At 39.6% G+C, this 23,592-nt stretch overlaps 1 protein-coding gene across 8 annotated transcripts in view; it reads right to left on the bottom strand.

Annotated features, from left to right (window-relative positions):
* The window catches only part of INTS2 (integrator complex subunit 2), a 53,582-nt gene extending 37,680 nt beyond the window's left edge, over positions 1-15,902 (bottom strand). Inside the window, exons 1-9 of one of the 8 annotated variants that reach the window (XM_059997299.1) lie at positions 15,066-15,902; positions 13,481-13,787; positions 12,055-12,193; positions 9,800-9,902; positions 8,851-8,964; positions 6,696-6,826; positions 6,281-6,454; positions 3,019-3,245; positions 1,220-1,345 (exon numbers count right to left, since the gene is read on the bottom strand). In XM_059997299.1, the coding sequence (XP_059853282.1) occupies positions 1,220-1,345; positions 3,019-3,245; positions 6,281-6,454; positions 6,696-6,826; positions 8,851-8,964; positions 9,800-9,902; positions 12,055-12,193; positions 13,481-13,787; positions 15,066-15,273 (1,529 nt within the window). In that variant the 5' untranslated portion in view covers positions 15,274-15,902. Of the gene's footprint in view, positions 1-1,219; positions 1,346-3,018; positions 3,246-6,280; positions 6,455-6,695; positions 6,827-8,850; positions 8,965-9,799; positions 9,903-12,054; positions 12,194-13,480; positions 13,941-14,202; positions 14,530-14,769 lie in introns of those variants that run through there. The other 7 variants (XM_059997306.1, XM_059997300.1, XM_059997305.1 and 4 more) reach the window with 7 other exon arrangements.
* Positions 15,903-23,592: the final 7,690 nt, after the last annotated feature.

Here is a 23,592-nt window from a genome sequence, read left to right on the forward strand (position 1 = left end):
AAAATAATTTACCTCTCACATACCCATTCTAAAGAAGCAAAATGAGGGAGGAAATTTAAAAAGATGGAGGGACTTCCCTGGTAATCCGGTGGTTAAGACTCCATGCTCCCAATGCAGGGGGCCCAGTTCGATCCCTGGTCAGGGAACTAGATCCCATATGCTGCAAATAAGAGATCTCACATGCCACAACTAAAGATCCCACGTGCTGCAACTAAAGATACCGCATGCCACAAGGAAGATCCCGAGTGCCTCAACTAAGACCTGGCACAGCCAAATAAATAACTAAATAAATAAATAAAAGAAAAAAGTAAAAAGATGGAGACATAAGATGCAGGAAACAGAAGACCCAACAAAGGACAGCTGAAGCAAGTCCCCAAAATAATAGTGAAGAGCAATTCCCAGATGAGAGCTGTGTACCAGGTACAGAGGTAGCCAGTTCAGATGGGAGGTCAAAATGTTCCAGGAGAGATTTCCTCAAGAAAATGAAACTGGCAGAATATCTAATGAGTCTGAACATCTTGAGAGGAGGTTTAGATTGGCAGAGAGTTTGAGATCGCATTAATGTAAGCACACAAAATACAGAGCAAATGAAAAACAAAGAACAAAAACACAGGATAATTATTAATGGAGAAACAAGTTTTGCAAAAGAAAAGTAATCATCTGCTGCTTGGTTGAGCTTCCAATAGTGTAACATAAACAACTATGTATTGGTCAAAGCAAAATAATAACTGTACTGGGAGAATGGGAAGATAGAAAGGATGTGTAGATATGTTGAGGACAGAGAGAAAAGAGAGAACTAATTCCTTATTCTCATAGTGGGAAGTCAACAAATACTCCTAAAACGAAAAATCAGGATGTAGCGAATACAAACATGTTAATAAAGATGTGGTAGTAAAAACCAAAAGAATCAGCTGAAAGAACTGAAAGAAGCTGCTTCTAGGGAAGGGGAAACAGGGAGGGGGGGAATAAGGACTACAATTTGCCTCAAATCTTGAAGAACTCTTTTGACTCCTTTAAACAATGTGTACATGAAACTTTGATAAAGACAAATAAAATAACTGGCATACAAGAGATGCTACTGATATCCCTTTATTAAATAATACCAATGTCCCTATCTTAGACCATTTTGTAGTAAGCTCCTAATTAATTTTATACATGTGTTTTAATAAATAAACAAAAGCAGACCTTGAGAAAATAGTACAATTATATAGTTGGGTACCTGACAAGTGTAGAAAAGGCCAGGAGCATACAAAAGGAAAGTGAAACAAAGCGAACCCCAGCTGGTGTGGCAGGAGGACGGCTTGTCATCAACTGCAGTAATTGCTCAGCTTCTTCCTCAGTTGGTCTAAAAAAGGAATACATTATTAGGTTTTGCTTTTTTCAGTTGAGAGAAGGAAGAAGAGACTTCTCAACAGTTTAACCTTTCAGATACAAATCTTGAGCTTTATAATGTACCTCACTATTTATAAAATCTTTAATATCTTAAGACGTCAAAAGCAAAACTGTTGAATTCACAACCAGTGTTTTTCCTCAGACACAAATACAGGTAGTCCCCACTTTGCACAGTAGTGTGGGACCATAAAAATAACGATGCAAGCTGAAACTGCATCAAGATCTTAATAATCAATGGGGAAAATTACAGCTGTTCCACAACTTTTAAAATTTTTGTCAGGACATTAAAAACTCTGTTGGTTACAATGAATAGGGAAATTTTTTTAAATAGTAAAACTAATATTTATACAGCATTCTATAATTGGATATGTTAGAAACATTGGGAATTAAAGTGTTTTCTTTGTAAAAGATTTATCAAGAGTAGTTTGAACAGCCCTTGCCATCTTCTCATTGTATAACTTATAATATGGAGTGAGCATCTTCTCTAAGCCTTGATGAATTATCATACCCCCTTCTAAGTTTGGATCAGCTTCCAATATTTTATCCTTTGTACTTCCAGTCATGAAATATCTGAGAATTCCTTTAATGTGAAGATTTTTGTCAGCATCAGTCCTCTGGGTCTTCATCCTTTTTGTCACAATGACTTTCCTCAAGTTCGTCTTCACTAAGTTCACCTGGCTACGTATCTAGGGTCTCTCAAATGGCAGCACTGTCAACATTCTCACAGTCAGCTGTTTCTTCTATTTACGTTTGGCTCAAATGTCACTTCCAGCGTTAACTACTTTCTTTGCTACACTTTCATTTTTATTGGCCAATTCCCTCTTTCAATTATCCATTTCTGTAAAATATCACATGGGTTTATTCACTGAGAGACAAGGAGATGATACTACTACTCACTTTGCTGTCTGTTCATGAACTGAGTAATACTTGTACATTGACTAGTTACTGAAAGATTTTAAAAGAAATGATGTGATTGGTCACTGCTCATGATGTGCCTCTTTTATTTACACAGTGATTTGTGGCTTAAAAAGCTCTCAGCAAAGTTTGTACTTTATACAATAATTTGGTTAATGTATCATGGTAGTTGTTGAGGGAGCAGTGTTATTTAACTAAAGTGTGGTAACTGAAACTCATGTTAACAGAGACATGCAAAGTGAGGACTATATGTATAACAGTTGAGGACAGTATTCAAAAGGATGTAGTCCAGTGACTAAGAAATCTCGTGCTTAATAATCGCATCATATCAATTTTAAACAATCTATGATCTCAGTTGTAAAAGGAAATACAGAACACATTTACTTCAACTAGCTGCATGGGCTAGGTAAAGGATAACTCACAGATCGCTCATGATAGTCATGTGAAGCTGTGGTAGAGTCATAGGTTTCTTAACCTGCTCTCGCTCCTCCCATATTTACATAATTCTATTTACAATCAGACCAAAATAGATGGATAAATCCCAGCTAGGAATGTTTGCCTGAGGCCTTCATTCTTGACATAGGCGAGCTCACTACCTAAGCCCAATAGAAAACCCAAATCCTCTGAATAAAAGGCCTGTGGCTCACTTTCTTGGGATTAGAAACAAGAAAGTAAAATGACAAAAAGGTAAAATATCAAATTATTGAATACTTGAGTCCAGCGATCCCCATCAAAGCACAGTACAGACGTAAGAGTGCACTGGCTTTCACAACATGCTCTTCTTTCAGCCCCGAATACACAGACACATTGGGCTCCATCTCCACATCAGCTTCTTCCACAATGCGGGTACTTCTTACTGTGGGAAGAATGCCCATCAACTCCAGAAGAAGCTGCCTTCTCATTTGCCAAAGGACAGAACTACTGGTCTCTCTTTTTCTCTGTAAGGGAAAAATATGGGCCACAAAAGAAAGAAAGCATGGAGCACTTACTAAGTCAGAAGGAAGTTCAAACAAAGCTCTCCACTTAAACACTTGAAACTGATCCATTTGAGGAGGCTGAGGCTATCATAACTGCAGAATCTCATTTTAATCCATCCAGCAAATTCAGTGGATTTGACAAATACTCTACTCACCCTAATTTGGACTGGTTGTACAGAAAATACTAAATTAATAACAATTTGAGATGTAAAACATCATGTAAATGATGCTTTCAAATACATAATGACTAGTGGAGTCATATGTACAAAGTGCTCAGATTGTGAAGACACAAGGGCTTGAGTGGAAACAAAAGCTCTGCTATTAATTGATTATGTACTTTTAGGCATATAAGTTAACCTCTCTGAACCCCTTGTCTTAAATGACAAGGAGATGAATATCTTATTAATAATATTTAACTCCCAGGAGTGCTCTAACTAGGAGTTTACAAGTCTACCCCCCCCTCCCCAGTTCTTCAGGCAGGGATAATGTCCAGTCATCTCTTACTCATCAGGGCCTGACGTATTGTGCCTGACATACAGCAAGCGTTCAATATTTGTTAAATAGATGAACGAAAAAAGATAATAAATATGAAAGCAGTTCTAAACTGTAAAGGACTAGGCAAAAGTTAGTTATTATTTTTAGAGTGTTTCAAAGTAAAATATGGTAAGCCTGTTTTATTAATGATATAAGGTTCAAATAAGAAAAGTTTATTGCACACAAAGAACAATTACAAACAAGCGGATCATACCAGGTGCTTAGCACAGTGCCTGACATATAGAAGGAATACCAGAAACATTCACTTCCTTTTCAAAAGCAAAGTTTAAAATTAGTTTTCAAATGGGCTAGAAGTAAAGTAAAACTTGGATACAGAAAAGTATGGTGAATTCATGGCATAAAAAAAATAGACTGGGGGCTTCCCTGGTGGCACAGTGGTTGAGAGTCCACCTGCCGATGCAGGGGACACGGGTTCGTGCCCCGGTCCAGGAGGATCCCACATGCCGCAGAGCGGCTGGGCCCGTGAGCCATGGCCGCTGAGCCTGTGCGTCTGGAGCCTGTGCTCCGCGGCGGGAGAGGCCACAGCGGTGAGAGGTCTGCGTACCACAAAAAAAAAAAAAAAAAAAAAAAAAAAGACTGAAGAAGGGTCTAAGCAGTATACATGTTACTGTCAAGCTCACTGACCTCAACAAGTTAAAAACCATTCTGCATTAGTTTCTTCGTAGGGACAGGACTCTATTCACAGAGTTACCATGAGATGTTTTTTGAAAAAGTACAATATTTTGCAAGTTAAAAACTGTTGCAAAATATAATATATATTCATCAATAGATGGATGGATAAACGTAGTAGATACATACAATAAAATACTAGCCTTAGAAAGGAAGGAAATTCTGACACATGCCACAACATGCATGGACCTTAAAAACATAATGCTAGGGACTTCCCTGGAGGTGCGGTGATTAAGAATCCCCCTGCCAAAGCAGGGGACACGGGTTCGAGCCCTGGTCCGGGAAGATCCCACATGCCATGGAGCAACTAAGCCCACACGCTGCAACTACTGAAGCCCGCGCACCTAGAGCCTATGCTCTGCAACAGGAGAAGCCACCACAATGAGAAGCCCGCACACCACAAGGAAGAGTAGCCCCCGCTTGCCGCAACTAAAGGAAGCCCACGCACAGCAAAAAAGACCCAATGCAGCCAAAAATAAAATAAACATTATGCTAAGGAAAATAAGCCAAACTCAAAAAGAGAAATACCACTTATACGAGGTACCTAGAATGGGCAAATTCATAGAAACAGAAAGTAGAAAAGAGATTACTAGGCGCTGGGAGGAAGGAGGAATGGGAAATTATTGTTTAATGGGTACAGAGTTTCTGTTTGGGATGATGAAAAAGTTCTCAAAATGAATAGTGATGTTGGTTGCACAACACTGTAAATGTACTTAATGTCACTGAACTGTACACTTAAAAATGATTCAAATGGTAAATTTTACATTATGTATATTTTACCACAATAATATAATAATAATAATAATATACACACACATATTAAAATTACAGACTACAATAACAACTTGTATTGATGACCTAATGTAGCAACCTCACGTAGCAGTTCTCACGTGGCTGACCCAGAAACCTGGAGATTACCAATATTCTTTTGGGGGTCCAGAAGGTCAAAAATATTTCCTTAACATTACAGATCTTTTTCACTCATTTTCCCACAAGTATACAGTGCAGTTTTTCCAAAGGCCAGACATTAAAGAGACTTGCAAAAACGCACAATGATACCACTCTTTTCAGTAAATTTTTGTTTTGGAAAATACGGTTATTTTTCATTAAAAAAGTATGTTATAGTCACATTTAATGAGATTATTATTGTTATTTTTCAATGAATTATAAATAAATATTTCAAAAACTGCAGTTTTCATTTCTAGTATGGTAAATATCAATAGATAAAATCCTATACAGGGACTTCCCTGGTGGCGCAGTGGTTAAGAATCCGCCTGCCAATGCAGGGGACACGGGTTCGAGCCCTGGTCTGGGAAGATCCCACATGCTGTGGAACAATTAAGCCTGTGCGCCACAACTACTGAGCCTGCAGTCTAGAGCCTTCAAGCCACAACTACTGAGCCCACGTGCCACAACTACTGAAGCCCATGCACCTAGAGCCCATGCTGTGCAGCAAGAGAAGCCAAAGCAATGAGAAGCCCAGACACCACAGCGAAGAGTAGCCCCCGCTCGCCGCAACTAGAGAAAGCCTGCATGCAGCAACAAAGACCCAACACAGCCAAAAATAAATTAATTAAATTAAAAAAAAAAAAAAAAGCCCATACAAAAGCTCTTTGGAGTTCTCAATGATTTATTTTAAATGTTAGGAGGTCCTGAGACTAAGAAGTTTGAGAACCACGGACTTAATGACATCATTCTAAAAGTGTTTCTTCCTCTCTTACTAACTACTAAAATAGCCTGATCCTTGGTCTATACACGTATTTCTCCCTCACCTGCTGTCCATTTCGGATAAAAGTTCCAAACCAAGTCCGGACTTTCGCATTTGTTCCAAGAAGTAAACCACTAACAAAACAAACCAAGTCACTCACTCCATCTTCACTAGCTTCATTTTTAGTATGATCCAAGGTCAAAGCCACTCCAAGACCTGGCAAGTGACATTCTTCCACCTAACAGAGCAAAGAAAACAAACTGAATTCAGTATCATAAGGAAAAGGGCCAGGATGAGCCAGAATCTAAAGCATCTAAAGTTTAGGGGAGGACATAACACAAAACATAAAAACCCAGAGAAGAAGGTAATAGTCTATAACTATAATTCCAAATCTCTATAATATTCTAAAACCATCTTGAGAAGAGTTCCTGGTCCTAATATAAAGGCTTTTATCTCAGAAAAATAATAAGATCTCTTACCACCATGCCTCGGACCTTCAGGGCCTGAGAAGGATTCATTTTACATAAGAAGCGTAAGGCATCCGTCCTCCGCCTTCCTCCAAGACTCTCTTCATCTTGTCGTTCTCCATTTTTGATCAGGCCCCTACAAACTGAACATTTAATAGCCTCTATTACCTTAAGCTTTGTAAGTAGGATATCAGAAACAATTTTTTCAGTCTTGAGAATCGCTCATTTATGCAGATTAGACACTACAGAAGAAAAGGATCAGGAAACTTGAAAACATAGCAATAGAAACTGATCAAAATAAAGCCAAGAGTGAAAAGAGACTCAAAAAAATGAACTGTGACCTGTGGAACATCAAATAGTCAAACATACTTGTAATGTCTCAGAAAAAGAGAATGAAAGACAAATATATATATTTGAAGAAATTTTTCCAAACTTGATGAAAACTAAAAACCCGGAAGTTCAATAAACCCCAAGAAGGATAAACACTAAGAAAATCATACCAAGACACATCATAATCAAATCTCTGAAAACCAGTGATAAAGAGAAAATCTTAAAGGTAGCCAGAAGGGATAAAAAAAAAATAAACAAATAAAAGTAGCCAGAGGAAAAAAAGGAACCTGTACAAAGGAATAAAGATAAAAATTACCAAAGACAACAGAATGACATCTTTAAAGAGCTGAAAGGTCAACCTAAACCTATCGTGTAATATTCAGTAAATCTCTTAGAAACAAAAGGGAAATATTATCAATACCTCCATTTTTCAAATGAGAAGTTAAGTATCTTGATGGAGATCACACAAAGAGTGAGTGACAAGGTTAGAAATTATGCCCCCCAGGGCTTCCCTGGTGGCACAGCGGTTAAGAATCTGCCTGCCAATGCAGGGAACAGGGGTTCAAGCCCTGGTCCCGGAAGATCCCACATGCCGCGGAGCAACTGCGCCCGTGTGCCACAACTACCGAGCCTGCATTCTAGAGCCCGCAAGCCACAACTACTGAGCCTGCGTGCCCCAACTACTGAAGCCCACGTGCCTAGAGCCTGTGCTCCGCAACAAGAGAAGACACCACAATGAGAAGCCCGCGCACTGCAACAAAGAGTAGCCTCCACTCGCTGCAACTAGAGAAAGCCCGCGCACAGCAACAGAGACCCAGGGCAGCCAAAAATAAACAAATAAAAATAAATAAATAAATTTATTTTTAAAAAAAAAAGAAATTATGCGCCCCAGATCCAGCATCTTTTTCTGCATGACTCTCAATTCACGAATTACCTTGCTCAATAAATGTAATTTTTATTTCACTCAGACCCAAACAACAATCTTCAGTCACTAGCAGTTTGAAATAGTGGTGAAAATTTCAGTTGATTTTTCTCAATTTCTACCCTATACTTTTCTGCAAGCTGATAGCAATAAGGCTAAAAAACAAAGGTCTGATTGCTGGTATTTCTGATTACGTATATCTCGTACTGCCCTTTGGCTATTTCACAGATATATGTTCTCTCCCCTTTGTTCACGGAACACAGGGATTATATATTCTATTTCTTCAGTATTTTTTACTTCCCTATTATAGCACTGGTGACGAATGGCCAAAAAAAAAAAATTTGGCTGCATACTCACTGTACTTAAATCTGTAACCTCAAAACAATTTTGAATTCTCTAAACTCAGCATTTCTACAATGAATACGCACTAATAAATTTTCAAAAAATAAAATCTCAAATAAAACCCTATAAGTGTTTCTTCTTAGCTCAAACAATAGGTCCTAGGGACTTCCCTGGTGGTGCAGTGGTTAAGAATCCGCCTGCCAATGCAGGGGACATGGGTTCGAGCCCTGGTCTGGTAAGATCCCACATGCCAAGGAGCGGCTAAGCCCGTGTGCCACAACTACTGAGCCTGTGCTCTAGAGCTCGCGGGGCACAACTACTGAGGCTGCGTGCCACAACTACTGAAGGCCGCAAGCCTAGAGCCCGTGCTCCACAACAAGAGAAGCCACCGCAATGAGAAGACCACACACCATAACGAAGAGTAGCCCCCACATGCAGCAACTAGAGAAAGCCTGCACACAGCAAAGAAGACCCAACGCAGCCAAAAATAAATAAATTTATAAAAAAAAAAAAAAAGGTCCTGTACATGCCCAAGCAAATCTCTTCAATATCCCATTTTAAAATTACATTTACCTTCATTAAAACTATCAGGAACATTGGCCACCAACAGACACAAGAACCAGGCACCATTTCTAACATGGAGCAAGGCTTCAGCTACATCAACTATAGGAAGCAGGGATGGGAGCTCTATAAGAAAACAAAATCAGTGTTACTACTAAGGAGGGATATTTCATTGTATCATACATTAAACATGTTTTGACATTTCACCAATGTCATTTTAAAAGTAATTAAAGTACTTTCTTTTCATAGTCTAGAGTTGAACTGTCCAGTAGGATAGCCAGTAGCCACATGTGACTATTTAAATTAAAATCAAATTAAATTAAAAATAGTTTCATTCCTCAATCACACTAGCCACATTTCAAGTACTCCATAACCACATGTGGCTAGTGGCTACTGTACTAGACAGCACAACACAGAACACTGTCATCGCTGTGGTGGACAGTGTTGGTCAAAAGAGTTACTTTCATGAAAATTTTCTCTGCATTTTTATGTCCTCTATCTTTTAATTCTGATCATGCATACCTATTATAAAGAGCCCAGAAAATACAAAAAGTGCAAAGAATATAAATAAAATCAGCTCTAATCCCATCACTCAAAGTTAGTAATTTGAAAGATTTTATTTTAATCCCCCTATGGGTATTACTTTTAACAAAACTGGGATTATATTCTACTTACCATTTTGCCACTTGCTTTTTTCATTTAACATATTGTGAACATTTTCCAAAATTATTAAATTTCTTCAAATACACCACTTTAATGGCTGCACAGTATGCTATACTATGGAAATAATATAATTTACTTAATCATTGTCCTACTATTAGTCATTTTTGACCTAAACTTTTAAGGTACATTCTTAATTAGGTGAACCTTAAAATAGCACAACACTCCAGGTTAAGAAGTTACACAGTATCATTTAACAAGAAACTATATCTGAAATTTATCTTAGCACTCATTATAGTACCTGCTTGTAAAATACAAAGTACATCTGCAGCTTCCTCCAAATAGACTGGACTCTCAAATAGCTCAGATGACTTGAAAAAAAATTCTCCACTGGACTCAGATACCTTTAAAAAAAAGAAAGAAAAAAGAAATGATGAACTCTCTTAATTTCAGGTAATGAATTAGACCCCTTACTATTTTTGTAATTATTTTTTGAGCTTACAGACCATGTCTCTTAATAAGTCATTAATATACTACAGTAGAATATGCAGTACTGGATGAACGTACCAATTTAACCACAATTAGTCAAGTCACATTGTTATTCCAGACACGCAATGAGTCTTGATAATTTATATCTATACAAATATTTGGAGACATCTGGAATTAAAGATAAGACAAGCCAAAGAAATGAACTAAGAATGCTACCTACATAAGTTGTAGTTCAAAAAAAAGCTAAAAAACTATAAACTTAAAGCAGTGTAACAGCTATAAATTCATGTTCTAAATGAAGTGTGGGAAAAACAAAGAATAAAAATTTAGGTCATCAAAAGTACCAACCAGCTTTTCTGAAAATTTCCTACAGAAGTTTCATTGCTACATCTCCCATATGCTGAAGGGTGCTGAACTGAAAAACTGGAAACCGCTCAGAGGAGGCAGGTCACTTATTTCATTAGAGGCATCAAGTACAGTATTAAGAAAAAGATGTAGGAAAATATTAGTTAAAATTAAAGACTGTCAAGAATTCCCCGGCAGTTCAGTGGTAAGGACTCTGTGCTTTCACTGCTGATGGCCCGGGTTCGATCCCTGGTCAGGGAACTAAGAGCCTGCAAGCCACATGGTGTGACCAAAAAAATAAGAAAAATCAAAAATAAAAGAAAAAGAAAAAATTAAAGACTATCAGTATAGTAGAAAAGAGCTGAAGTAAATAACTTTGTAATAGAAAAAAAAATTAAGATTTGTAACACATCTTAAAAACTATCTAGAACTAACTAAATCCGCCCCCCCCATCAGCATTTTCTTTGGAAACAGAATTTAGGTTTTTTTGGTCCACAATTGATAAAACTAAACTTTATTTATTATAAATTAACTGACCTTGAGATTCTCAAAGTACAAAACATTTGCTTCTCAAACTCTGGGCCCAATCTTATATAAGACATCTTAATATGAAGATCCAATTTAGTTCTCTGTATGCTAACTCCTAACATTCACCAATTTAAAATTCAGAGTTTCAATTAACCATTATCACCCAAAAGTCCATGACCTAAAGTAACCTATGTACACCCAAAACTAATATAACATTGCAAATCTTCAATAAAAATAAATAAATAGGGACTTCCCTGGTGGCGCAGTGGTTAAGAATCTGCCTGCCAATGCAGGGGACACGGGTTCGAGCCCTGCTCTGGGAAGATCCCACATGCCGCAGAGCAACTAAGCCCACGTGCCACAACTACTAAGCCTGCGCTCTAGAGCCCATGAGCCACAACTACTGAAGCCTGCGTGCCACAACTACTGAGCCCACATGCCTAGAGCCCATGCTCTGCAGCAAGAGAAGCCACCGCAATGAGAAGCCCACACACTGCAGGGAAGAGTAGCCCCCGATCGCCGCAACTAGAGAAAGCCCGTGCAGCAACGAAGACCCAATGCAACCAAAAATAAATAAATAAAATTTTTTTAAAAAAATTTTTTAAATAAAAGAAAGAAAGAAAGAAAGTAACCTATCATTTTTCTGAGATGAGAGGTTGAATAGCCTTCTTTAGTATACAGGAACAATTCAGCCACCTAGTGAGTGAAGCTAGCCAAATATCCCACGTTCAATTCAGCTTTGATACTCCCCAGTCACCGTTACGTATGAGGCACATAATTCAATCAGTATCTAAAGGAATCTCACACATTTTTTAGGAATCACGTACATATTTCACAACACTTTATGGGAGAAATTATATCCTATAGAGATATTTTCAAATTTTGTCATTTATACAACTCTTGAGCTATATATCTTTCTAAATATCAAGAAGCCGTTGAATGGACTCCATACAGAAAAAAACCTTATGATAGAGAATGCAGAATAGGCATAAATTAGAGAAAACAGTAATTAGAAACAGCCTTTAAAAGCAGGCATTTAATATCCTTTCAAGCCTTTGAAAGGAAGACACTTACAGAACAAATAGAAATATGTGTACGAGAGGATGCAACCTGCCTGCCTTCTTGCCTGTTTCTACCTTCTATGTGTAGACATCAAGTCATGCATATTTTGAGCTGTGATTAAAATAGACGCACCTTGTTCATAATTGCCAAAAGTTCACTAAGCACAAGACGCAATCGACGAGGTGAATCACTGTGTTCAAACTCTAAAGTCAGTCCATGCTGCAGCTGTGATACCAGGATGCTCTCTCCACTGCCTCCTCCAAGTTTATGCCTAATAAAGTACAAACGTGTAAAACAATTATGAGAACACTGGCACAGAAATAAAAGCATAAAAATGACCTTTTACAGAAATAATCTACAAAAGAATATATGAATTCTTTTCATATATTTCATGAGTGTATTACTTCTGAAATATTTTGTTTTTCTATTTCAGAGATTCACAACCTGTGTAAAGACTCCATTACAACTGACAGTTAACACCCACTTCCATTAACAACAGTGGCTCACTACTGGATCCACAATGGGGGAGGAAGGACAAAACAAATGTCCAGAATTTGGGGGACTCAGTACAAGCTTAACAAGCCTCCTACAGGACTTCCCTGGAGGTCCAATGGTTAAGACTCCGCACTTCTACTGCAGGGGGTGGGGGTTCCATCCCTGGTTGGGGAACTAAGATCCCTGGTCAGGGAACTAAGATCCTGCATGCTGTGTGGCAGAGCCAAAAAAAAAATAAATAAATAAATAAAAATAAAAGCCCCTCAGGAGATTCCAATAAATCCTTCTACTCCAGGGGAACTTACCCTACCCCCTTCCCACTGAGAGTAATTAGCCTAATCAGTTTAGCCTGAGCACAACAGTGTATATAGCCAAAGTTCTCAGCACAACATTTTACAATATGGAATTCAAAAGACCCTAGAGGCCTTCCCCGGTGGCGCAGTGATTGGGAGTCCGCCTGCCAATGCAGGGGACACGGGTTCATGCCCCGGCTTAGAAAGATCCCACATGCTGCGGAGCGGCTAGGCCCGTGAGCCATGGGCGCTGAGCCTGCGCGTCTGGAGCCTGTGCTCCGCAACGGGAGAGGCCGCAACGGGAGAGGCCACAACAGTGAGAGGCCCGCATACCACAAAAAATAAAAATACAAAAGACCCTAGAATTTTAATTATAAATAAAAAATAACTTTAAAAAATGCTCTCCAGGGCTTCCCTGGTGGCGCAGTGGTTGAGAGTCCGCCTGCCGATGCAGGGGACACGGGTTCGTGCCCCGGTCCGGTAAGATCCCACAAGCCACGGAGCTGCTGGGCCCGTAAGCCATGGCCGCTGAGCCTGCGCGTCCGGAGCCTGTGCTCCGCAACGGGAGAGGCCACAACAGTGAGAGGCCCGCGTACCGCAAAAAAAAAAAAAAAAAATGCTCTCCAAAGTTCAGATTCCCAATCTTCTCTTTTTTGGAAGAGCGCACTGCAATAAGAAGCCCTAAAATCTCCAAAAAAATCTGATTCCCTCTTTTCACGCAAATCGAAATAAATACCAATCAATCCACATATTATATAGTATTACATTACCTAAGCTGCTGTTCTTTGCTGGCATCCTGTTCTAAAGCATGAAAGTCCACAGACAACAAAGCAACAATGGAATTGACAGCTTCCACTCCAGAGAGAAGACGAAGGATGAGTTTTTTATCCTGAGCCCAGCTTTGGCTCTGGTCAGCAGGAGCACAAAGTGCCATCCGCACCAGGCAGGGCAGGAGAAGTCTTAATTCTGGGTCACTTAAAGATGCCAAACGAACAACGTCCACCTTCTGCATTGCCTCAAAAGCAAAAGGACTGACAAACTGAAGGCTTGTACACTCGGTCATTATCACTGTTGATCCTAGTGGTTAAAAAAAAAAAGTAGGGGTATAACTCCACATGTATGAGTTCCCCTCTTTTTAAAACCTCTGAAAAACGTGGTTTATCTTTAATAGGCCCTGATGTTGGCAATATTCCTGGCACAATTAAAGGCTCCCTATGCTTCTACTGCCACCTGGAAAATGAGAAAGAAAACAGAGTATATTAATGCCTCTTTCAGACTTAGGGACCTTCTGTTCTAATACTCCCATTTTGCAAAGAAGGAATATGAAACCCAGAGAGATTAAGTAACAGGCCCAGAGGAGTATTACTAGTCAGTGGCAAAATCCAAGGCTGAACCCTCATCTACTAAATCCCAGTCCAGTAATTTCTCCACTGTACCAGTCCTATGAGTGCCACAATGCAAGTAAAAGGACAGCATAGTTAAGGACGCTCACCTTTTGTACCTCTTTATTTTCACACGCCTACCCAACATATGTGAAGAACCGTTAAGCTTCTCTTTCCCACCCTCCACGAGTCGGTGGAAGCACTGGTAAATCGCCTCACTAGCCAGAAGTTATGACAGTTATAACGCCCTGGAGACCTTAACACTATCCTATATCCCCTGTGTTACTAGTAACAAACAAACAAAAAACCAGCTGTGTAGGTGCAATTAGCTGTGGGAGAAAGCTGAGTCCCACTTGGGCACTTCTCTGTCTTCAAGAGCAATCAGAAACAGAAAAAGCAAGTAGCAGGTCGCCAAAGCCATCCCCTTTGAGACCCACAGACTAGCAGAAACGTGGGTAACAGAGGGCTGGGCAGAAACGTTTTGCTTTTAAGCAAAAGGAGCTGGCCTTTTAACAGAGGGGCGGGCTGATAGAGCCGAGGCGCCAAGACATGTGTGCTCATAGGTCTGGCCCCGGGCGTAACGAGAACCAACCAATCCCTCTGGCTGAGAAAAGTCGGGCAGGTTGCGGACATGGACCCCGAAACGCTCTGACGCCTGAGAAGTGAAAGCTTCATACCTTAAAATCTACCCTCCAACCTCCCGGTACCCCACGGGGATTCGGCGCCCTAGAGGCGGCACTAGAGGCGGGACGCGGTAGAAATCTAGAGCGCTGTCCAAAGTTGGGCCTAGGCGATAATCCGGATTCCCCAGCCCTGCCTGTGCCCTGAGTCGACCTGGGCAGCAAAAACCCAGTCGCCGGGACCAATCAGGGCAGCGGTGCGATGGGGGCTCGATGAGGACACCGCACAAAGGCACAGCCCGGGCTGAAGGGAGGGGAAAGCGGAGGAGACTGCTTCAACCTGCACAGAGAACCTTCATTCATCCCCAGCGCCTGGCTCCCGTCGGCCACCGTACTGGACTGAAAAGAAGGGTTGCTGCGAAAGGAAAACCGGAGACGTCGGCGATGATGCAACGGCACGCATGGGCGGCTCCACCCACTTCCGCCTTCTCTGTGTGCTCTACCCAACTTCCCCCTGGGAGTTGTAGGATCGTGCTGTTTGCAGTCTCTTTTCCAGAGCATACCAGCTGAATCCTTTTAGATAAATCATTAAGGCCCTCCGAACTGCAGTTTCATCATCACAGGACTACCGTGGCATTCAAATGACAACGTGTGTAAAAGAAATGTTAAAATTGGGACTTCCCTGGTGGCGCAGTGGTTAACAATCCGCCTGCCAATGCAGAGGACACGGGTTCGAGCCCTGGTATGGGAAGATCCCACATGCCGCGGAGCAACTAAGCCCCGTGCGCCACAACTACTGAGCCTGAGCTCTAGAGCCCGAGAGCCACAACTACCGAAGCCCCCGCGCCTAGAGCCCGTGCTCCGCAACAAGAGAAGCCACCGCAATGAGAAGCCAGCGCACCGCAACGAAGAATAGCCCCCACTCACCGCAACTAGAGAAAGCCCGCAAGAAGCAACGAAGACCCAAGGCAGCCAAAAATAAATAATTAAAAAAAAAAAAGTTAAAGTTGCCCCCACTATTCTTTGACCAGAACACTAATAGAACCAGACTGTACACATTTCTTTCCATCTCTGCCTATACAACTGTGGTGCCCTTTCAGCACCAGTTTTATAATCCTAGGATTTGTTGGAGAATTTAAAAAGCAATCTAATCCCAAGCCTTCTTCTGCTCTCGACCTCAACACACAGTCATCAATTAAAATTAAACGTCTTCATTTCGGGTTCTCAGGAATCATAGATCCTTAGAGGACGATGGATGGAGTTTAAGGAATTCTCTAGAATCCGTGCAAAATTGTGAGTGTTTGACAGTTCTTCTGGAAAGAGGGTCCAAAACTTGCAACAACTTCTCAAAGGAGTTTTGATCACCCAGTAGACTGAGAACCTCTAGTCTCTATATATTTTCATATTATTTCTGGTTCCTGATTCAACCAATGTGTATTTAACACCTTCTATTCAGCAGATATTATGCGGGGAGCCGAAACAAAAACATTTTACAGAGATACAGTACTTAATAGTTTCTAAAGCTTTGACAAAGGGATAATCTCTCTAAAAATAAGGTCTGCTTTCAACACGAAAAATCAGCAAAGGAAGAAAAGAACTAATGTGTGTTACAGTGTTTCTCAAACTTTTTTCCACCTGGCCCACAGTAATACATTTCACATTGTGACCCAGAGCACAGATATACATGTATATCCACATTTACAGGGAAACAAATGTTTTATGACATAATACACATATTACATGTCATGTATTCTATTTCACTTCTTTAAATTGCTGGTCACTGCACACTAAAATTGATTTCACAATCAATTTCACAATGGGTTACAAACTGTACAATATTGTCACTTTTTAGGCTGATAATCTATTAAGGACCTACTTACTGAACACTTGCTAGGCGCTAGTGCTTTGTATCTGTTATCTGATTTAATTCTCTGAGGTAGGTAATATTATTTCCATTTTACAGTTGTGGGAATCGAGAGTGAGAGGTTAAGCAATTTCATTCTCCCTGGATGATCATTTCACAAGAGTGAAGGGAATTCAAACACTGGTTTGGGGGATGAATAAGAGGAGGAGGTGGATATGAACTAAGTGATTTTTTTTTTTTTTTGCAGTACGTGGGCCTCTCACTGCAGTGGCCTCTCCCGACGCGGAGCACAGGCTCCGGACGCGCAGGCCCAGTGGCCATGGCTCACGGGCCCAGCCGCTCCGCAGCATGCGGGATCCTCCCAGACCGGGGCACGAACCCGTGTCCCCTGCATCAGCAGGTGGACTCAACCACTGCGCCACCAGGGAAGCCCCGAACTAAGTGATTTTTAAGATCTCTTCCAATTCTGTTTATGATCCTGTAATCACTAATGGAGATACAACATGTACATCCATCTTGATCTGTAGAGAATAGCAAATCATATCCTCCCTGAATGAGATATCTAGAGTGTAATGGTGATGAGTATTGATACTTATCTTCCTCCAAGTACCTTTCTCTTCCAATTTTTATCTCAGTGAATATTTCTAACACCCAGAGTTGCTCAAGCTAGAAACCTGGAAGTCATCCTAGACTCCAACCTCTCCGCCTCATATCCACTTAGTCAACAAAAGTCTTTCAAATCTACATTGTAATGTTTGCCAGTGAAATCATTTTTGTAATCATTCTATAGAACTCAGAAATCCTAGTGAAAAAAGATTTATTCATGAGCTTTTGAGTTTTAGATTGGCTTCCTCTGAAGCCTACTCCCTAACTATACTAAAACCAATTTTTAAAGACTTGGCAGATCAGATGTTTACTTAAGGCAGATTCGGGAACTTCTAGAATGGTAAATAATGCTAGAAATTAGCCTTTGATTATCAAAGGAGTATCTTATCAAAGGATTATCAAGAGTATCTTATATAATTATGGCATACCTTTTTGTTATTAAATGTTTGAGGAAATAATCCCTTTTTAAGACCAATGTTGTACTGAGGCTCATTACCTTTTCTCCTCATGAAAAGACATGTTTCATCAATTCTATGATGACTTTTTTTCACATTTTAACATCTCTGAAACTGGGACATCTTACAATTACTAGGTGTTAAGCTGTACTTGACAGCATTTTTTTTTCTTAGTGGTACATAAAATGTTTTGCAATTACTGGTGTCTTAGATTTGATGAAACATGTTATAAAGTTCCTATACTTTAAGTCCTGGATGAAGTGAACATTCACCTCTGACTGGCTTACCTTGCGGAGCACAGGCTCCGGACGCGCAGGCTCAGCGGCCATGGCTCACGGGCCCAGCCACTCTGCGGCATGTGGGATCTTCCCGGACCGGGGCACGAACCCGTGTCCCCTGCATCGGCAGGCGGACTCTCAACCATGACTGGCTTACTTTGATTTATTCTTTCCTACTTTAACTATTTTTCAATCAGACTAAGGGAAGAAAGAAAAAGAGAAACAAAAAAAGAGAAAAAAACAGTATCTACTGTGTTTCAGGTACTCTAGGTGCTTTTATGTAAATTATTGCCCAGTAAATGAGCTTCAACAAATTAGAAGACTTAGGTATTTAAAGGAGCACCAATGTTCTTTGGAAATAGAATCACGGAATTTCAAAAGTAAAGGGATCTCAGGAGATATCTAGCTCCAGTTTTCTCAACATGGAACTCTTTTTATAATTATCCTCAACAGTGTGTCTATTTTACAAAATTTCTTCAATTGTTTCTGCCTGTCAAGAACCTTTGGACTCTTCTTTTATACCGGCTATCTGCTTTGGCTAAACATATCATATCTGCATTAATTTTTTTTTTTTTTTTTTTGTGGTACTTGGGCCTCTCACTGTTGTGGCCTCTCCCGTTGCGGAGCACAGGCTCCGGACGCGCAGGCTCAGCGGCCATGGCTCACGGGCCTAGCTGCTCCGCGGCATGTGGGATCTTCCTGGACCCGGGCACGAACCCGTGTCCCCTGCATCGGCAGGCGGACTCTCAACCACTGTGCCACCAGGGAAGCCCTACATTAATTTTATAGGTAAATTGTTGAGTACAATTGGGTCCAGCCAAGGTTCTGTAGCATAACATTAGAGACATCCCTCCAAGTTGACATAGCTCCACCAATCAAGCCTTTTTGGGTATAATTGTTCAACCAATTATGAATCATCCCAACTACTAAAACACTTCCCTTCTAAGGGATAAAGTTCACTTTCTTTAAGGTGGCACTCAAAAGACAGTTTTTTCGTGGTCCAACTCCTCTCTAGCCTAGACTTCTGCCATGTCCCACCATGGTGCCTCCGTTTTAGTCAGTCTGAACTGCTTGTTTCCCAAATCCTTCATGTTATTCATGGGTCTTCTCCCCTACTGTTCTTCCTGTGTGGAATGCCTTTTATTCTCTTTATGTAGTAACCCCCAAGTATCCTTTAAGTCTCACTTCTAGTGTTCCCTTGTAAGAAATCCTTTCCTGACAAATCACCTATCTCTTCATTAGACCTAAGTACCCTTCTCCAGTGCTCCCAAGCCACCCTTTGCTTCTTTCCATCGTAGTACTTCATATATTACCCTGTAACTGTTAGAATAACTGTTAGAATTTTTAGTCTGTCCCTCTCACCAGAAAGTACTTTGAGGGCAGGATTCATATTTATTTCTTTGTCCTTGGCACACAGTATGGCACTTACTATTGGTTTTTTAAATTAATTCAAGCATGAATTATGAAACCTTAAATAACCTGCTGAATGTGGATTTCCGTGATCAGTTTATCAATGCTGTGAAAATAAAATATGAGCTTGGTATCAGCTATTCCCTCTTGTATATGCACTGCATTGTCACTCATACCACTTTAGAGGGCTTATCAAACTGTTTATACAAATGTTTCTCAGTAGACCGAGGGCTTAAGGTCAAAGGTTTGTATCTCATTACTAGGGTAGATAATCAATTCGTTTATTGAACGCATAGTGCTTTATCCTGGCTTCTGAGGATCTTGTTCCTAGAGTCAAGTAAATTTGTTAGTAGCTCCTAGGACATAAGTTTTTTAAACTTTAAAAACTGGGCAAGTTGTAATTTCCACTCTTTCAGAACCCTTCATTTTTACAGTGTTTCTGAATTCGTATCTGCAAGTTTTTTCAGCACCCAGGATGTAATTCGTTTGGGTGTGGAGACTTGAGACTCCTTTAAATCAGTTAACTGTCTCTCAGATTTTAACTCCATCATGTTATTTTACATTTTAGAGCCTGAAGATCCTTCAAGCTGATATCTTTTTAGTGGGGGTAGTTTGGGACAGAAGGGAGATAAAGCTTGAGTACTAAATACTTTACCCTTTGTATCTTTTCCATCCTTGCTCTTGCTAGAAACGTATTTGTTGTTGCCATTAAGCATCTTTTTTCTCTTGCAAGCCTTGGTTTATTCTGGATTTGACTCTTCTAGAGAACATAGGTATTATATTAATCATCCCTCACATTTGTATTTTAAAAATTTCAAAGTGTTTTTTGCAGTTTCCTTGGAGGTTCACGAAGCTGGTTAGGAAGATATGGTTACGGTTGAGTTCACGTACAAATGAGCAAATTGAGACTTCGAAGTGGTTCAATGATTTGTCTGAAGTCACAAGCAAGAAGGTGGCAAAACTAGGAGTACAAGAATCCTAATCCAGTGACGCCAAACTACTTCTACTAATGTGAAAAAAGTTCCAAGTAATTAAAATGTTATAACTTCATTTAAATTATTTGCAAAACTCACACTAAAGCTAAGATGTGTAATTTCTGGTATGTTACAAGAAGTCTATACGAAAAATATTACAGTGCCTTACTACATGCTAAGTGTTGCATTGGAACTGTATGCAAAACAGACCAAATTTCTGCCCTTATGGAGTCATTTGGTAGCAGAGGCAATCAATTATAAACTACAAAAAACACTATGAAGTCCCCATATAGTGTTACAATAAGAATATATAACAATAAGAGTATATAACAAGGGGCCCTGATCTGAGGCAAGGGTATACATGGTAAGTAGGGGGAGGCCTTAAGGGAAGAATAACCGTGGGACTTTCAAAGAACTCAAATGCCTAGGAGGCTAGGAGAACACAGGAGAAAGGCCCATTCTGGGGCTTGTGGAGAAGTAGGCAGAGGACAAATCATCTAAGACTTTTGGTATCTATCTTTAGAGCAAGAAGCAGCCATAAAGGGTTTTAAGCTACCAAGTAAAGAACATACTGAAAGTAGAGAGACGAAGTTAGGAGGATATTGCAGTGGTCCACCCAGATAAGGTTCTTCTACCCTAATCACCTTTATAGCATTGCATAGTGCTAATTTAGACTAAGGTCAGGCCAATAGAGGCAAAAATGGACATATATGACAGTAAATACAGAAGACCAACAGTTTTTGCTGACTGGTTACAAGGAAGAGTTTGTGGCTGGCACAACTGAATGGATGGTAGTGCCATTCACAGTGACAAGGAACACTATTAAGGACCAGGTGGTTTTTGTGGAGGAAGATTGTTGACTTTAGTTAAAAGTAGATTTACTCAAGAAACAACAAAAGCAGAATCAAGACAAACTCAGGCATTCTGAATGCAAGCCTATAAGACGCTACATGGTTTGGGGACTGTTGAAATGTATCACTAAGATTTTTTTTTCTCTGTAGTAGAGAGTGGCAAAGTAAGGAAGTTTTTAAAACATCAACCTTTTACCTTCACAAAAGGTCATTCCTGAAACAGTGCTGGTGGGTCGCTCTGAAAGAAAAAAAACACCTCAAACAATATTAAACAGAATTTCTGGTTACAGCTATAGGACCCTGAGAATGAGGGCTCTTTAGTTTTCAGTCCAGGATTGATGTTTTCTAGCGTATACACAGGAAGATATTGGAAACTGTAGACTTAGTATCAGTATAGATGATTCAGGAATACTTTCACAACAGTTAAATTTATCTTTTACCATGAGCCGAAACCACAGACTCTCTTCCTTTCTCTTTTGTTTTTGCTTATGTGAACCCTTCAAATAACCCAGTGTGCCCTTTGGACTTTTATACTCTTAACTATACGTTCTTGGGGGCATGGGGAATTGACTTACCTGAACTAGTTGTTAATAGAGCAATACACCCTGAATATCTTGTTAAGGGACTTTTATACTCTTAACTATATGTTCTTGGGGGCATGGGGAATTGACTTATCTGAACCAGTTGTTAACAGAGCAATACACCCTGAATATCTTGTTAAGCAAAGCCTGAACATTTAACATGCCTGAGAGATAACGGTCCGTTTCCCTAGAAACTAACATTTCAAAGGTTATTTATTTACTACAAATAGCTTGAATAGAGCTCAAACAGCATTTCTACCTTTATCCTGAAGTAGACGTTCTGCCTCCAGACTTCTTAAAAACCTACAATGACCCTATAGCTCCAAATATTTAATAGTTCTGTAGTAACAATTTTGTCTTGGGCATATTTTGATAATAAAATCATTAAACAGAAAAAAAATTGTTAGAACATGTTGTAATTTTGATTCTAGAATTGTGATAAATGTATATTTGTACCTTTAGTAATAAGCTGATATTATTTCAAGTCACCTCATCAAGTTCATTAGCAAATACATACAGGTATACCTCGGAAACATTGTGGGTTTGGTTTCAGGCCACTGCAGTAAAGCAAATATAATGAAGCAAGTCACATGAAATTTTTGGTTTCCCAGTGCATGTAAAAGTTATGTTTACACTATACTGTAGTCTGTTAAGTATGCAACAGTATTATGTCTAAAAAAGCAATGTACATACCTTAATTTAAAAATACATTATTGCTAAAAAATGCTATCATCTGAGCCTATAGTACCAGTAACATCAAAGATCATTGATCATCGTAAGAAATATAATAATAAAGTTAAAAATATTGTGAGAATTACCAAAATGTGACACCGAGACACGAAGTGAGAAAATGCTGCTAGAAAAATGGCACTGATAGACTTAACGCAGGGTGCCACAAACCTTCAATTTGTAAAAAACCCATTATCTGCCAAGTACAATAAAGTGAAGTGCAGTAAAATGAGATATGCCTGTACTTACGTAAATAATGTGCTACTAATATCAAGATGCCAAGGTCACTTGCATGTGCAATATATTCCTTGTAGAACATTTCAAAATGTTCACCATATTCCATGATTTTACCTCTCAATCTGTAGTTCTTAATTCATATGGAGAACTTGGCAGAAGTTCTGCAAGAAAAGATTCCCAGGGATTCACTACCATCTTGAGCTTTCAAGTTTTAGATTTTGCCATGATGTACCACAGTGGGTCACAATGTAAAAAGTATATTTGCCTAAGGTAGGGAACATGTCTGTCTCTAAGCAGCTTGAATTCTTAACAAATACTGAAGAAAAAATATCAGTAAGCCACTCAAAATAGGATTTTTCAGAGATTGGTTTTCAATACTTAAAACTACAAACAGTAAAGAAAGGGTGTATGTAGTTGGGCAACGAGTACCCCTCCCCCCCAAAAGCTTGATTTGCAGGTGTTTTTATTTATTTTAAATTATTTATTTATTTATTTGGCTGCACTGGGTCTTAGTTGCTGTACATGGGATCTATTTTTTTTAGTTGCAGCATGTAGGATCTAGTTCCCTGACCAGGGATCGAACCCGGGTCCCCTGCACTGGGAGCATGGAGTCTTAACCACTGGACCACCATGGAAGTCCCTGCTTTTTAACTTTAACATAAAGTTAAACTGTTTTAATAGTTAGAAAAAAAATCAGAGGTAATATAAACCATAAGACAAAAAAATTTTAAATAAATGTTCCAACAACATACAGGATTCTTTCTTTTTACTTCCGCTGTCAGAAACGATTTTAAAATGACCACAACAATTTTGGGATTTGTCCTTACTCAGCTTAAGTTTGGACAAAAATATTTTAAACAGAAGCTTATAAAAAATGCGCAGAGCTATTTTCAGT

This window comes from Delphinus delphis, chromosome 19, assembly GCF_949987515.2.
Source record: "Delphinus delphis chromosome 19, mDelDel1.2, whole genome shotgun sequence".
Taxonomy (NCBI): domain Eukaryota; kingdom Metazoa; phylum Chordata; class Mammalia; order Artiodactyla; family Delphinidae; genus Delphinus; species Delphinus delphis.